We start from the raw sequence: 15,542 nt of genomic DNA, 5'->3' as shown, positions 1-15,542 counted from the left end.
TCATCATCTGACAATGATATTTTATAATATACCTCCCTCATCATCTTATGCTACACCAACACATCGATTTAAAATTTGATTTTCCATTTTTTTAAATTAACCTATTCGTTTTCTTTTATACCCGTAGGGAAGTGTATCAAAATTTTCTATTCGTTTCCTTTTACTAGCAGTAACCTGATAGATTTTATGCGCCTCCGGCTTAGTAATCAATTTATAATCTTTAGTACGTACAATTTGTCGACCGAGAGGAACGCTAATAGAAGGTGAATTATTTAAAATCATATCTTTCATTTGTTCAAAGTTAACATATTTTAATGTTTTATTATTCAGTGTGATTCCCTTGATTTTACATATTGTCTTTGTTTTACCATTAAGAGTGTTAACAACGGAATAGCCGTAACATTTGGGACCACCAGCACAAAATTCTTCGATATATGCATCCGGACCATATTCTGCCAACTCATTCTTCCATTCCCCTAAATGCACTCCTATTTTTAACTGTGGCTCACCAGGCGATTGAGTGTAAATAATACTATCGGTATCATAATATAACACACGCTCGCCAAGTAAATCCAAATAACGAAATAACTCGAGGCGAGCATGTGTCGTGGTGTATGCGGCGATTATCACGTTAATGTTTTTAGCAGGAGCAATAACGCTCTCATTAACACTCCAGTTGAGCACACGGAATTTGTCGCCGATTGGAATACACGAATTAACCTCAATATTCGGATTTGTTAATTTATCGAAATACTCCTCGGGAGTTTTAATGATAGCGATTTGCTCCATGTTTTCTCTTTGTGCGAACTTACCCCACAGGCTGTTTACTCCTAGCTTTGAAATTCGTTTCTTAGGTTTGTTGCGCATAATCTTTTCCCGGTCTAATCGGATACCCTCTTTCTCATAATACTCCTGTATGAACTGGTCTTTTTGTTGTTCGGTGACGCATCCTGCAGGCCAACCGTTACACTCAGTCTTGATCTTCATAAACAGGTTAATGTATTCCGTGAAAAGACCGCCCTCTTTCTTTTCAGCGTCATACATTACAACCTCGTAGCTCCATACCTCGTGTTTTTCTAGCACTCTATATCCTTTCTCGACAGCTACCCGCACTTCGTCTACAACCCACACTCCAGTCAAAGCTCTTTCCCTCTCTGAATGCGTGCATTCTTCTTCTTCATTCAGAGTGTCCGCGCACGTTCGGCATAAGGGGAATAATAATTTTCCACCACTCCGATAGGGCAGCACCGGGTGGTAGAGATTGGGCGGGGGTAAAACCGAACACTTTATTATTCCCTCAAACGCTGAAATATCGGGACACTCGTCATCACCCACATAAACTTTCGGATGACCCACAGGATATTTTTTCACCTTACAACAGTAAGGATAGAGGGAGATTATATCGGAATACATGATACGTTCTCCCTCTTTCGTCTTTTTGTAGAGTTTCACGTTGTCGACTCTACCACCATACAGGGCATCCCGCGGGTGAATTGGGGCTTTTTTAGTCATGATGTGGTTTTTTACAAATATACTCACCGGTGGGTGTTCTTTTAGAAACTCGCGCCACCGGCATTCCCACATTTCATGAACTATATACCCCAGCTCCTTTAAACGATTAATTTTGTTTACACTACTTTCATAACGCATATTGAAAGTAGTGTACGCGTCATTATATATGGGGTTGTCACGGCCTGTGGGGTAACACTCCCGGCACCCGTGGAATAGACACCCTTGGTACTCCCAAACGTGTTCTGCACCGTTATAGTGTGCATATCCATCCACTTTATACCCACCTCTCACCACAACCTCTCGCCCGTTACCAGAATGCTGGATTCGTGTTTTCAATCTGTCGGCCTCGTACACGAGCCACTGAACGGCGCCGACAGATTGATTATCACGCCACCTGTACCCACTATGCGGGATAATACCAATGGTGTCTGGTCGCAGGAACTTTTTTCGATACATTAAGTTGCACGCGCTGGCAATGCTTATACTCTCGAGGAACGGGTTGACGCCAGATATAGCCTCAAACTCGTTCATAAATTTTACGCAAGCATTGCGCAGCACGTCCACATCGTTCACACAGTATTTTATAAGTTGTTCTTTTAAAATGAAACCCGTCTCTCCAAGTGTTTCCTTTTCCTCATTGTACCAACGCAAAAACTTCTCTTTCTGTTTCTTTTTCAAACCTCCCACATCGTAATACTCGATACCCGGTAAAGCACCCCTATACTCCTGATTAGCTTTTGCGTTGAATAAATGAGGGAAATGACCCTTCGAGACGGACAAATCGAACGCGTCGCCTAATTTGGCCAAAGGCATCGGCAAGAAATTTAGACTATCGATAAATTTTAAATATAAATACTCCATCGATAAAATTTTGCACCCCCGCATAATTATTCGCGGCGTCCACTCTTTATGAAGCATCATTGCACGTAAAATAAAATGGGCGTCGTAGCCCTTTGCGTTATGAGCTACAACGACTATTTTATTTATTTCAGAACGTCTTTGTGCTAAATAGTCTAAAAATTCGCCGATGCATTTGTCCCCATAAAATACATGTGTTCTATCACCGCATACACCACACCGTTCAGTCTCACTGTTTTTACAACAGTAGCACACCTGTTGGCTGACTAACAGGTTGGGCTCATGCTCAAAAATACCACCGGCTACTTCTTTATCTTGGCGGCACTCAATGTCGTAAAACACTAATATCCATTTCTGTGGGGTACGCGTTCGGCATGGTTGTATATAACATAAATGCCCTGACGGCATCATATTATTACACCCTGTGCAGAATACCTCCCCACAGACATGTGGATTCCGCCCTTTTTTCACCACGTAGGCTTTACGACATTGAGGGCACACTCAGAATATCGCACAATGAAGCCTTATGGTTTTTGAGGCACTGAGCCCCATAAAAGCATCTATTGCATTCCCGGCAGTATACTACACTTTTCGTAACTGTGCATGGTGGTCTGTTCCGGCATTTATTACATAAAGCTTTACACTTCCCCACGTGCCTGTCTTTAGTCTGAAATTTTTTGTGGCATTCTTCGCAGAAGTATCCGCATGAAAAGGCTGCTGTCAGGCTAGTGATCACGTTATAATGGTTGTTAATATATAACAAATTAATCTGTTTGCCATGACCGTGGCCCTCAAAAAATATTTTTTCCCCCGATAACCCATCATACACGGTTATTTTATAACCTGCTAAATATGCCTGAAATTTTTTAAATTCCGGTATCCCCCCGCCATTCTCTAGGCCAACACCAGCCTTTTCACTTAGTTCGGATACCTTTTGAAACATATGTTTTGCGTATTGATGGCAATATCTATCTCTTTCTTTTTTATCGTTTTTATGTTCAATAAGCCCTATAGCCACCACCAGAGCTTGACCCAAACATTAGTATTCAGGGTTTTTAATGACCAAAATACCTCTGTTATGTTTTATGTACTCGTTTATGTCAGAAAAATTCTGTTTCACCCGTCCCATACCAATAGGTAATTCGACGTGGTGAAAATAGAGAATAAAGCGATCTTGATATAAAAATGAAGTATTGGATTGAATTACTTTTTCTAAAGCACCCCACACATTTTCAGCAGTCATATTATTAGCAGTTCGAAAAGACAAATAGAATGGTTTATCTGGGTGATTTTGGTTTATAAAAGTCAACCCTACACGATGATGAGGGAGCACACCTCTCATTACATACCGTACCAAATCATTAATACCATTTTCTACCCATTCAAGGGTGTTTTCTCCCTCTGGGGGAGGAGTCAATTCAATTGTCAGTAAATTCCCGTTATCTTTAAACTGTCTATAATATTGCTGAGATTCAGATATTATATTAAATCGCTCCATTTTTTTGCTGTTTATCTAACTTTTAGAATATTGTAAAATCGTTAATGCTTGCTGTTTTATCTTAATTGATGTCTTCCAACTATAGAACACCAATTAGTGTTTTTTCTAATAACCTATTATTCTTAACGTTCAACAATTATTCACTGTAAAGCAATGCTTATATATATATATATTTTTTTGCAAAATTCTTCTCGGAAAAATCAAGTGTTTGCAAGAAAAAAGTAATTGGGGCTGTTCCAACTATAGAACACCAATTAGTGTTTTTCCCAATAACCTATTATTCTTAACGATCAACAATTATTCACTGTAATGCTATATTGAAAGCAATGCTTATATATATATATTTTTGCAAAATTCTTCTCGGAAAAATCAAGTGTTTGCAAGAAAAAAAGTAATTGGGGTTGTTCCAACTATAGAACACCAATTAGTGTTTTTCCCAATAACGTATTCTTTCTAAACCTGTAAATAGAAAAAAACGGAATTTTACTTTGCAAAACCACCACCGAAAATTTTGACAAAGTTAAAAAAATGCTTATTTTTTAAAAAATCTATATTCGGCCTATTTTTGGCCGCTGTGACGCGTGGTTTTCACGATCGTATTCAGCACAACGTATTCTTCAAAAAAAATCGGTCTTGGTTGAGGTTATGAGGAACACTTAAAATCCACCACCGAAAATTTTGACAGTTAAAAAATGCTTATTTTTAAAAAAATCTATATTCGGCCTATTTTTGGCCACTGTGACACCGGGTTTTCACGATCGTATTCAGCACAACGTATATTTCAAAAAATAATCTATCATGGGTGAGGTTATGAGGAACACTTAAAATCCGCACCGAAAATTTTGACAGTTCAAAAAATGCTTATTTAAAAAAATCCATATTCGACTTATTTTTGGCCGCTGTGACGCGTGGTTTTCACGATCGTATTCAACACAACGTATATTTCAAAAAATAATTGGTCCTGGGTGAGGTTATGAGGAACACTTAAAATCCGCACCGAAAATTTTGACAGTTCAAAAAATGCTTATTTTTAAAAAAATCCATATTCGGTCTATTTTTGGCTGCTGTGACGCGTGGTTTTCACGATCGTATTCAACACAACGTATTCTTCAAAAAATAATTGGTCCTGGGTGAGGTTATGAGGAACACTTAAAATCCGCACCGAAAATTTTGACAAAGTTCAAAAAAATGCTTATTTTTTAAAAAATTCATATTCGGCTTATTTTTGGCCGCTGTGACACCGGGTTTTCACGATCGTATTCAACACAACGTATTCTTCAAAAAATAATTGGTCCTGGGTGAGGTTATGAGGAACACTTAAAATCCGCACCGAAAATTTTGACAAAGTTCAAAAAATGCTTATTTTTAAAAAAATCTATATTCGGTCTATTTTTGGCTGCTGTGACACCGGGTTTTCACGATCGTATTCAGCACAACGTATTCTTCAAAAAATAATCTATCATGGGTGAGGTTATGAGGAACACTTAAAATCCACCACCGAAAATTTTTTCAAAAAATGCTTATTTTTAAAAAAATCTATATTCGGTCTATTTTTTGCCGCTGTGACACCGGGTTTTCACGATCGTATTCAGCACAACGTATATTTAAAAAATAATCTGTCTTGGGTGAGGTTATGAGGAACACTTAAAATCCACCACCGAAAATTTTGACAAAGTTCAAAAAATACTTACCATTAATTCACACAAAATTCACTTCACTGTTCTCACACACTGCACACGATGTTATCTTTTTGCAATCCGACGAATAACTGACTGAGAACTGCTTCGAACCTCACCCCTTATATAGTGTTCTGCTTTCCTCTGATTGGCTAAAATAAAACTTTTTTCATTGGAGCAAAATCTACAAGTCAAGTATCTCATTGGCTAAAATAAAACTATTTACTATTGGCTCCAAACAAAAACGGCTAAGATATGTGCTAATATTTTTGGGTATCCAAAATTCGTAAAATGGCCCATATCTCGAAAACGGTCAAAAATATAAAAAAAAATCGAAAAAATCCCCCCGTACCCAACCCCTTGCCGTTTTTAGACATGAAGAACCCATGGAACCATGTTTCAATCTTGTACGACAAGGGTGGGGGGCCACGATGGCCCGAAAAAATAGAGCAGCCATAACACATTGAAGTGGTGTTTCTCGTCTTTCATGGTAAATATTTTCTAAGTTCATTTTTGGGTATCCAAAATTCGTAAAATGGCCCATATCTCGAAAACGGTCAAAAATATCAAAAAAATAATCGAAAAAATCTCCCCGTACCTCACCCCTTGCCGTTTTTAGACATGAAGAACCCATGGAACCATGTTTCAATCTTGTACGACAAGGGTGGGGGGCCACGGTGGCCCGAAAAAATAGAGCAGCCATAACACATTGAAGTGGTGTTTCTCGTCTTTCATGGTAAATATTTTCTAAGTTCATTTTTGGGTATCCAAAATTCATAAAATGGACCATATCTCGAGAACGGTCAAAAATATCAAAAAAATCGAAAAAATCTCCCCGTACCTCACCCCTTGCCGTTTTTAGACATGAGGAACCCATGGAACCATGTTTCAATCTTGTACGACAAGAGTGGGGGGCCACGGTGGACCGAAAAGAACTTGGTGTCCAAAAATCATAAAATGGCCCATATCTCGAAAACGGTCAAAAATATCAAAAAAAATAATCGAAAAAACCTCCCCTTTACAAATCCCCTTGCCGATTTTACACATGAAGAACCCATGGAACCATGTTTCAAACTTGTACGACAAGGGTGGGCCAAGTTGCCAAAAAAAACTTCGGATCGTCATATCTCGAGAACGGTGAGAGATAGAAATAAAATTTTATCGGCATTCGATTTAGGATCATCAAATGTATAATCTACTCAAGTTTGGTAAACAAACATCGCCCAACTTTCAACTTTTTCGAAAATCGAATTTTTTTGCCTCTAGACCGTCATATCTCGAAAGCAGTAAGAGATAGAGCCACATTTTTGACCGGTCTTTCCAGTGGAGTGCACATATACAGAGTTTCAAAAACTCAGAAACCAGATGGGTCGAAATGTTGAAAAATTCGAATCGTTATATCTGGAAAACGGTGAGAGATAGAAATAAAATTTTAACGGCATTCGATTTAGGATCATCAAATGTATCATCCGCCCACGTTTGGTAAACATCACCCAACTTTCAACTTTTTTCGAAAATCGCAATTTTTGACACGGCTTAAAGAACAAGTTTTCAAGGGGTTCCACCACTTTCTGTTCTCATGTTGAATGAATACACTCCCTTATTATAGGGGGACTGGAAAATAAGCCATACTCTTTTATTAATTCTGCTATGTTTAAATTGGGGTTCAAAAATATGCCATACTCTTTTATTAGCTCTGCTATGTGATTGTAAAGTGTTCATAAAAGGGAACGAGTCTTTGCTGTTTAAAAGAGTGCTCATAAAAGGGGAACGAGTCTCTGTGTAATATGTGCTATGTTAAATAGGTGGATGAAGAATGTGATATCTGCTCTGCTATGTGTTCGTAGTCTCTGAGTAATATCTGCTATGTTCAAAGTGGTCATAAAAGGGGACGAATACATCCCCTGCTATGCTATACGTGCTATGTTAAATAGGTGGATGGAGAATGTGTTATCGGCTCTGCTATGTGTTTGTAAAGTGCTCATAAAAGGGAACGAGTGCGTGGAGGGTGATCCGGTGCTGGCCGATCTGCGCGGACCGTGCGCGTGGCCGGCCAATCAGCGTCAAGGGGGCGAGGTCCGACGCCAGCCAATCGGCGGGGTCCGCTGCCAGCCAGTCAGCGCAGTAGATAGGAGGTCGTGAAAGAGCATGACCGATCAGCGTCAAGGGGTGTAACCGTGCCGGCCAATCAGCGTCAGGGGGCGTGGCCAACGCCAGCCAATCAGCGTCAAGGGGCGTGGCCGGAGCCGACCAATCAGCGTCAAAGGGCGTGGCCAGCCAATCAGCGTCAAGGGGCGTGGCCAAGGGGGCGGGGTCACGTGACCTGCGCCAGCCAATCAGCGTCAAGGGTTTGCGCATGCGCAGTAGGGAAAAAACAGCGCCAAGTGTCCCCACTCTACTGAGGCTGCCTTTGGACGGCTGAAGGCCGACACAATCTGCATAAGAAAACATATGCAAACAAGAAAACTATTTTAAATATTATGCAAATGCAATTAATTAATTAAATAAATGCGGTAGAGCAAAAATGGCAAATTAATTATCTGAACAAAATGAATTTAATTTAATAAAATGAACTGAGACCCTAAGTTTCAGGCACTATGTGGTTTTACTTCAGGTTTTTCTTACCAATAATACCACTCACACAACTAACCCGTATGTCAGCTGTTATCATGCCGTGATGGATTTCTGCAACTCCAGACAGCTGGAAAGAAAACATATTACTGAAAATTTCGTCACATGCCTTAGAGGACCTCCTGGTGAAGAACGTAACACAATATCCATTGGAATAGGTGATTTAATTCACACACACACGAAAAATAAAGATACACTTTCAAGTATACAGACGAGAAAAAAATAATCAGATTTTAGACTTTTACTATTTTAGGCCGTTTATTTGAGAATGTTCGTGCACTCTTCTTTATGAAGATTTCACAGATGCAATTTCTGGTCCTTGGCTGGTTCCTGAGCGTTCACTGGGATTGTTCCATGTTATGGTGCTCCCTCGAAGGTCTAATCTCTTCCCATTGATGAAATGGCCCTGGAAAGAAACATCATTCGCACTCTCTTCAGTTCCACATGGAGAAAATTGCGAAAATGAGGAAATGCTTCTTCACTTTCCGACTATCATCTGTTCGGTTTTATGAAGGATCAAATACAAGGCCATCTCTACCACATGACCATAAGCACAAAAAACAGTACATCGGTATCGGCGAGCAATAATCGGAGTTCAACCGTCAAAATATTTTCATGCTTCTAGAAAGGTGGGTGAAATTCGTGAATGTAGCGTAATTTTCTTCAATAAAACCGAAACTTTGTTCTTGATAAACTGTTGTTAATTATTTTAGATATAACTCTTATATGGATCGCTTAGATATCAAGTGGCCTAAGTCCATAAAAAGGGGGGAAAAATGGACTACGTCAACATTCACTTCTATAGTCTATCTATTTTTTTTAAAAAAATATTTTTGTAAACTGTAAATTGTATGACCATAAATTACGTAGTTATGGTTCTTAAGATGTTGAAAATTTCTCTCTTTGAAAATTTCAATTTTGAACTTAGGTCACTTTAGCATCCAAGTGGTCCATGTATGTTCTTAGAAATATAAAACAGTAAATTCTGGAAGAAACATGAAAGTGTGAAAAAAACTTATTAAGCGTCTGTTACGATTTAAAAAGTCCTTTTTAAAAGATACAATTTTACAAGGAATTAATATTTATTTTACTAGAATGGAATAAAATCTTTTAGTTTAACGTCCAACCTTTATGCCCTTTAGACTAAAGGAGACGGATGATTAATGAATGATTGTGAAATTAAATTTTTATGCTCCTCCACCGGAAATCGAATCGGGACCGCGTGTCCCAAGGGTACACGCGCTAGCTACTAAACCAGCTGGAAAGACGAAGCAAAACCTAACCTATGAAATGTCTCTTCTATTTCTAGTGGAGTAAATAATAAACCAACTTTCATGTTCTGCATTTTATGAACTATTCGTTCTTTTCACCTATAACTTCATCTAATACTTTTTCGAAGCAATTTTGTAGAAAATTGCTGCAAATCGATCAGGAAAATCCAGGTCTAAATTTCGTAATGTTTTGATGTAAACTACCTTTATCTATATATTTTGTCGCAAATATCATGAAACGTTATACAGGGTGTTTCAAAACAACACCGACAACGTTTCGGAGCTGATTCATGACACCAAGATAAGACAAAAAGTATAGACCAACTTGGATGCACAAATGCTTAATTTCGGAGTTATAGGTTGCCGAAAACATGAAAAAATGAAATTTAAAGGTCCATAGCTGCGAAACTATGGGATCTACCGTAGTTGGATCAAGACTTCACTTAGGAACTAATATGTGCCCTATCCAAAAATCAATTTTTCAGAATCCTAAGGTACTCACGAAGCAATTTTTATCAGGGAAGTTTGGCTACGGGCATATAATTTGAAGTACTCTCCAACTACCTCTATAGAAATTGTTGCGGAAGTACCACGGGATTCTGAAACATGGATATTTGGATAGGACACATACTAGTTCGTAAGTGAAGTCTTGACCCGACTACGGTAGATCCTATAGTTTCGGAGCTATGGTCCTTTAAAGTCCATTTTTTTCATGTTTTCGGCAACTTATAACTCCGAAAGGAAGCATTTGTGCACCCAGGTTGGTCTATACTTTTTGTCTTATCTTGGTGTCAGAAATCACCTTCCAAACGTTGTCGGTGTTGTTTTGAAACACCCTGTATTTAACAGGCTATACTTGGATGTATATTTTCCTTTTTCATACATGTATTTAAAATTTTTATGTTCTAGTGACAGATATGATTATGAGATCGAATCCTGTGGATGAAGCCAAACGTGCTTACAAACTGTTTTGTAGTGGTGACTCCAGTGGCATAACATTCAGCGATTTAAGGCGAATAGCCGCAGAAATTGAAGAGGAAATTACAGATGAAGAACTAATGGATATGATTGTTCAATTCGATAAAGATGGTGATGGAAAAGGTGTGCACATCGTATGTTATATAGGTCTTAGTTGTTTAATAATGATAGTTGGAAATGTCAAACATATAGTATAATGTCCATACATTATATATCAGCGATCTGTTTGATTTCTAGGGAATGGGATTCAAACTTACAAACATTTTGTTTTACTTTGGATACTTTAAATGGGAGATGTGGTATTACCAAGTAAACAGACAACTTGATTTAAACATTCACAAGCCCCTTGTGGATAACTGCAGGAGACCCGAGTTCAATTAGAGGCGAGAGCTAATGGTTTGGATTCCACATTAAACTGTAGGTCCACGTCTCATATAGCCTTGCTGCTGAAAGGTACGCCAAACTTAAATTAAATCCAAAACCAAAATTAAAAATTCATTGCTATGCAATATCACCAAGTATATATTGTAGTTAGATCTCATGAGAAAGTTTACCTTACTACAATATAAATGTTGCTGTTGTTTTAACCTCGAATAAGCTCAATTTCACAATATAAATGAACCTAGTATATTAGAATTTAATTTCAATTGAAGCAAATCCTATACTCTCTTTATACTTATTTATGTTTTTTCTACTATTAAATGTTTTAGAATCTCCATTTTGGTTTTACATTTTGTTTTGTTAATTTGTCATTCACTTGATCCTGAAAACAATCAGGCAAGTTTCGTTTCATAAATACTTATCTTTGTTGTTTTGAAATTCCGATTTTGAATGATAATTAATAATAGTTTCTTTAGTAAGCCACCTTACTGTTAAATTGTAAAAGAAATGAGCCTTAGAAAAGAGGCAGACATGTATAGTAGTTAGTTGAACAATATAAAGTATAAGTGAAGAATTGAGAATAGGAGAGTACTATTTTTGTGAGAACGAAGAAATCGAACACTAAACTCTTATCTCCATACTAGTGTCAATTACCCGCTTCGCTGGGTTAAAATAAGAAAAATTAGGAATATGTTCCATTAGTCAGTCACTTTTTACTGTTACTGAAGCGCTTTCTGATATCAGTCATTTTCGTTCATTTATATATATATATATATATATATATATATATATATATATATATATATATATATATATATATATATATATATATATATATATATATATACGTTCTCCCTCCCTCAAGTTGCGGGGCTGAATTTGGATTTAAACGGCATCGAAAGTGACACTGTTCATCATAGCGACCCCTTAAAACTATGGATTCCACAGTAATATCGGTCATTTTCTATCATTTTTATGTATCTCCCCTCCCCGAAGTTGTACTGTCAAAGTGAAATGATAAAAACCACCCCAGGCCCGAACCTCATCTATGTTGGAAATTTGATCGAGATCGGTCGAGTGGTTCAAGAGATATTAAGTCATAAACATAGTTATTTTCATTTTTATTTATATAGATTATTATTAGCAGGCTTGTGGTCATTGAAAGTTTCACATTTTCATATAATAGAAGGAAATCCTCGTGGAGATATGCAAATGATATAGGCAAGTCTAAATATGACCACAAGACATTATTTTCTTATTTTGGTCCCAGGAGGAGAGTCACTTAACTCTCCCAATAGAGAGAGAGAGAGAGAATATTCTATAACATATATTATTTTAACATGATTACTGGGCAAATGTTAATAAATAGCTTAATATTATACTATTTTTTATTATATCAAAATTACTCACTAATTGTAGCACTAAGTTCTACATTAGCTACACAATAGTTATTGGTGTAAGAAAAAAGTCTACATTTATATATCAGGAAATAAAATTATAAATTAGTTTAGAAATGTAGACTTGTATATAAAAGTTTAGGTCTAACCCAAAATTTTACGATAAACATTTAAGCAGTGGCATACGCATAAAGTGTTCGGGTTTTAAGAGGCCTAATCACTGCGAAATTAATATACCGCTAATTTTACAATAATTATGTAATATCTTCAAATAGATAAAAGATAATCGAAATGTGGAACAAGAGCGCCCTAGACAATACTATTTTGCATGAGGTACCGTTATTAGGAGTCACCTAATAGCTTTCCATTTGCAGCTATTTAGAAACGCGTAAATAAATGTCGATTTACAAAATGGCTGAAAATCGAAAGCAGATAAGTGAGTCGTGATAACGGCATCTCATGTATAATATTGTCTAGGGTGATCTTGTTCCACATTTCGATTACCTTTTATCTATTTGAAGATATCACATAATTACTGTAAAATTAGCGGTATTTTTATTTCGTCGTGATGGGGCCTCTTAACCGTCACAGTTGAAAAACATACTATGAAAAAATAAACATCTACCGTATATACAAATATTACTTCTTGTACTGAAAGGATATGAGGGTATAAGGCAGGTGCTTGAATTTCTCTTGATAAAATTCTGCATACAGCATTGGATGTAAGTATAATTCAAAAAGTATTGGAGCTTGGGTTAATCGGATGCTTGCTTTATGTGGATACTCTTATTTGTTTAAAATGAAATGAAACGTAATTTTTAGTTTATCTTTTCACAATTATGTGCTGCAGGATAGGGCACGAATTAATGAATGGAACAGTTGATGACAAGTAGCTCATGGGAGGAAATGACAAACTTGATTGATTGATTGAGGACTAATGAGGAAGTCAATATCGAAGCTATTTGTACCCGTCACGAATGACAGGAGACCACGGGCGCCCGAGGGGGAGGGCAAAGGGGGCCATGGCCCCCTCTGGATCGCGAAAATGTACTAAATTTCTCAAGATTTTCTTAATACAAATAATAAAAAAAAAAACCAAACGTAATATAGCAACCAGGGAAATGAGTCCTCTCCTAGGAAATTTTCTTCGGGTGCCCATACACGAGACGGAGAAAATCATGGATATGATGACATACAGTCTGCTACCAAATACAACCTGTATAAAAAGTTTTTATTTTCATTTATTTATTTATTTTTGTTGACTGCACAGTACAAAATACTCTACCCTAGTTGCTATATATAACCTAGTTGACTACGGTAGGTCCCATAGTTTTGGAGCTACTTTGACTTTTAAAGTTCACTTTTTTCATGTTTTCGGCAGCCTATAACACCGAAATGAAGTATTTGTGCGCCCAGGTTGGTCTGTACTTCTTCTCTTATCTTGGTGTCAGAAATATACGGTATATATTCTATACATCTCAATGTATCGTACACGTTCATCTGGATAAAAATAAAATAAAATGTTATTTCGTATAAAATAAGCAGAGAAATAATCTGAATTATCTTAACTCTTATTGTAGTTAATGAGGAAGAATTCCTGGGAATAATGTTAACAGCAGATGAAGAACTTTGGTAAAAAGTAGTGAAGAAAAAGGACAACCAAGAACAAGAAAATTAATATTAAGTTTCAATGTAGGGCAGTATACAGTACATGTAAGAATAAAGGAGTTGTTATGATATTGTTCTTGTTAGGAAAACATTTAAAGAAAGTTTTTAGATGTGTTTGCACAAAGAAAGTTGTGTCTATATATCTTGCTCATGCTTCTTGAATAATGAACGTCGATTGTTGTTTCGCAATCGGATAGTTGCGAGTTCTAATCCGGCGTTCAGCCATGCTAAGGTTTTCCTGAGTCAGATTAGGCTAACGTTGGGATAAAACAATTAATGTGCCTTCTAATAGAATTCTTTCCAATATAGTTCCTCATGTTTTATTGGTAATTTTTCCAGTTTAAAATTAATTGTATGTAGCAGGAGCATTGTTATTAAATAAAATGAAATAAAATACTTTTAACGTTGTAACGTCTTTTCCTACTATCAATACACACAATAGCGATGCATCTATGATCATCATTTATTGGTGAATTGAGTTTTTTTTTTTTTTTTTTTTTTTAACTGTGTGATATAATCCTTCCTTCACTTTTACTACGTGGTTGTGATAAATCTTACCTCGAAAACAGGACGTTTCCATTTAGGCGATCCTTAGGTTTTGAATAAGATACTAATCCGCTATGGATCAAAAAGCCATTACTCACGACCAGTTTCTGTTTTTGTTATAAAGCAATAAGGGTTGAAACCAAAAATCGTTTATTTCAACCACTTTTGCTTTGAACAAAGAACCTATTCTTGTGACTGAGTCGACTACAAAAAGCCAGATTGATACAGCATTTACCATTTTCGCTCTACGGAAATTTGTATTAAAACCGGAAGTAAGAGTATTTTGAACCACTTCTGGTTTCGGTAGTGTTGTGGATAATCATGATGTCTTGAGACGCTGAATCGTTAACTAAACAGTTACTCCTTATCTGTTACCATTTTTGTTCTATGTCGGTAAACGCTGAAACCGAAAGTAATTGTAAATTTTAACCAGTTCCGGTTTGATAGTATGTTGTCTTGAGGCGTTGAATCGTTTGCAAGAAACCTCTTCTTGCTTTCTGTTGCCATTTTGGTTCTATGACGATAAACGTTGAAACCGGTAATGGGTAATTTTAAACGCTTTTGATTTGAATAGAGAATTGATGAGCAAGATGTAACCTACTCTTGAGATATTGAATCGATTGCTGAAAACCGCATCTTGATAGCATTTACTATTTTTGTTCTACGAAAATATGTATTGAAAAAGGAAGAATAGTATATTTAAACCACTTCTGATATCGGTAAAGTGTTGTAGATAGTCATGATATATCGTCTTGAGACGCTGAATCGTTTGAAAAAAAATCTTCTTGCTATCTTTTACCGTTTTCGTTTATGGTGACAAATGTTGAAACCGGAGGTAACAGTAAATTTGAACCACTTGAGGTTTTAGTAGAATGTTGTGGGTAGTCGTGATTTATTGTCTTGAGACGCTGAATCGTTTGCAAAAAGCCGCATCTCGCTATCAGTATGACGCATGTAGTTTTCGCTGTATGACGATAAACATTGAAACCGGAAATGACTTATTTGAATCACTTCCGGTTAGAATAGAGATGGGACCTATCCTTAGGATGCTGAATCGATTGCAAAAAAAAAAAAAAAATAGCATCTCAACATATCTTACAATTTTTCTCTCCGACATTTATGAATA

At 36.8% G+C, this 15,542-nt stretch overlaps 1 protein-coding gene across 2 annotated transcripts in view; it reads left to right on the top strand.

Annotated features, from left to right (window-relative positions):
* The window catches only part of LOC145669245 (centrin-3-like), a 46,957-nt gene extending 32,684 nt beyond the window's left edge, over positions 1 to 14,273 (top strand). For both annotated transcript variants that reach the window (XM_081737568.1, XM_081737567.1), the window contains exons 3-4: positions 10,356 to 10,547; positions 13,783 to 14,273. In XM_081737568.1, coding sequence (XP_081593694.1) covers positions 10,356 to 10,547; positions 13,783 to 13,838 — 248 coding nt within the window. In that variant the 3' untranslated portion in view covers positions 13,839 to 14,273. The remainder of the gene's footprint in view (positions 1 to 10,355; positions 10,548 to 13,782) is intronic.
* The last annotated feature ends 1,269 nt before the right edge of the window (positions 14,274 to 15,542 follow it).

Source organism: Thermobia domestica, chromosome 13, assembly GCF_964235325.1.
Source record: "Thermobia domestica chromosome 13, izTheDome1.hap1.1, whole genome shotgun sequence".
NCBI classification, from domain to species: Eukaryota; Metazoa; Arthropoda; class Insecta; order Zygentoma; family Lepismatidae; genus Thermobia; species Thermobia domestica.
This window is presented reverse-complemented; position numbering and strand designations above follow the sequence as displayed.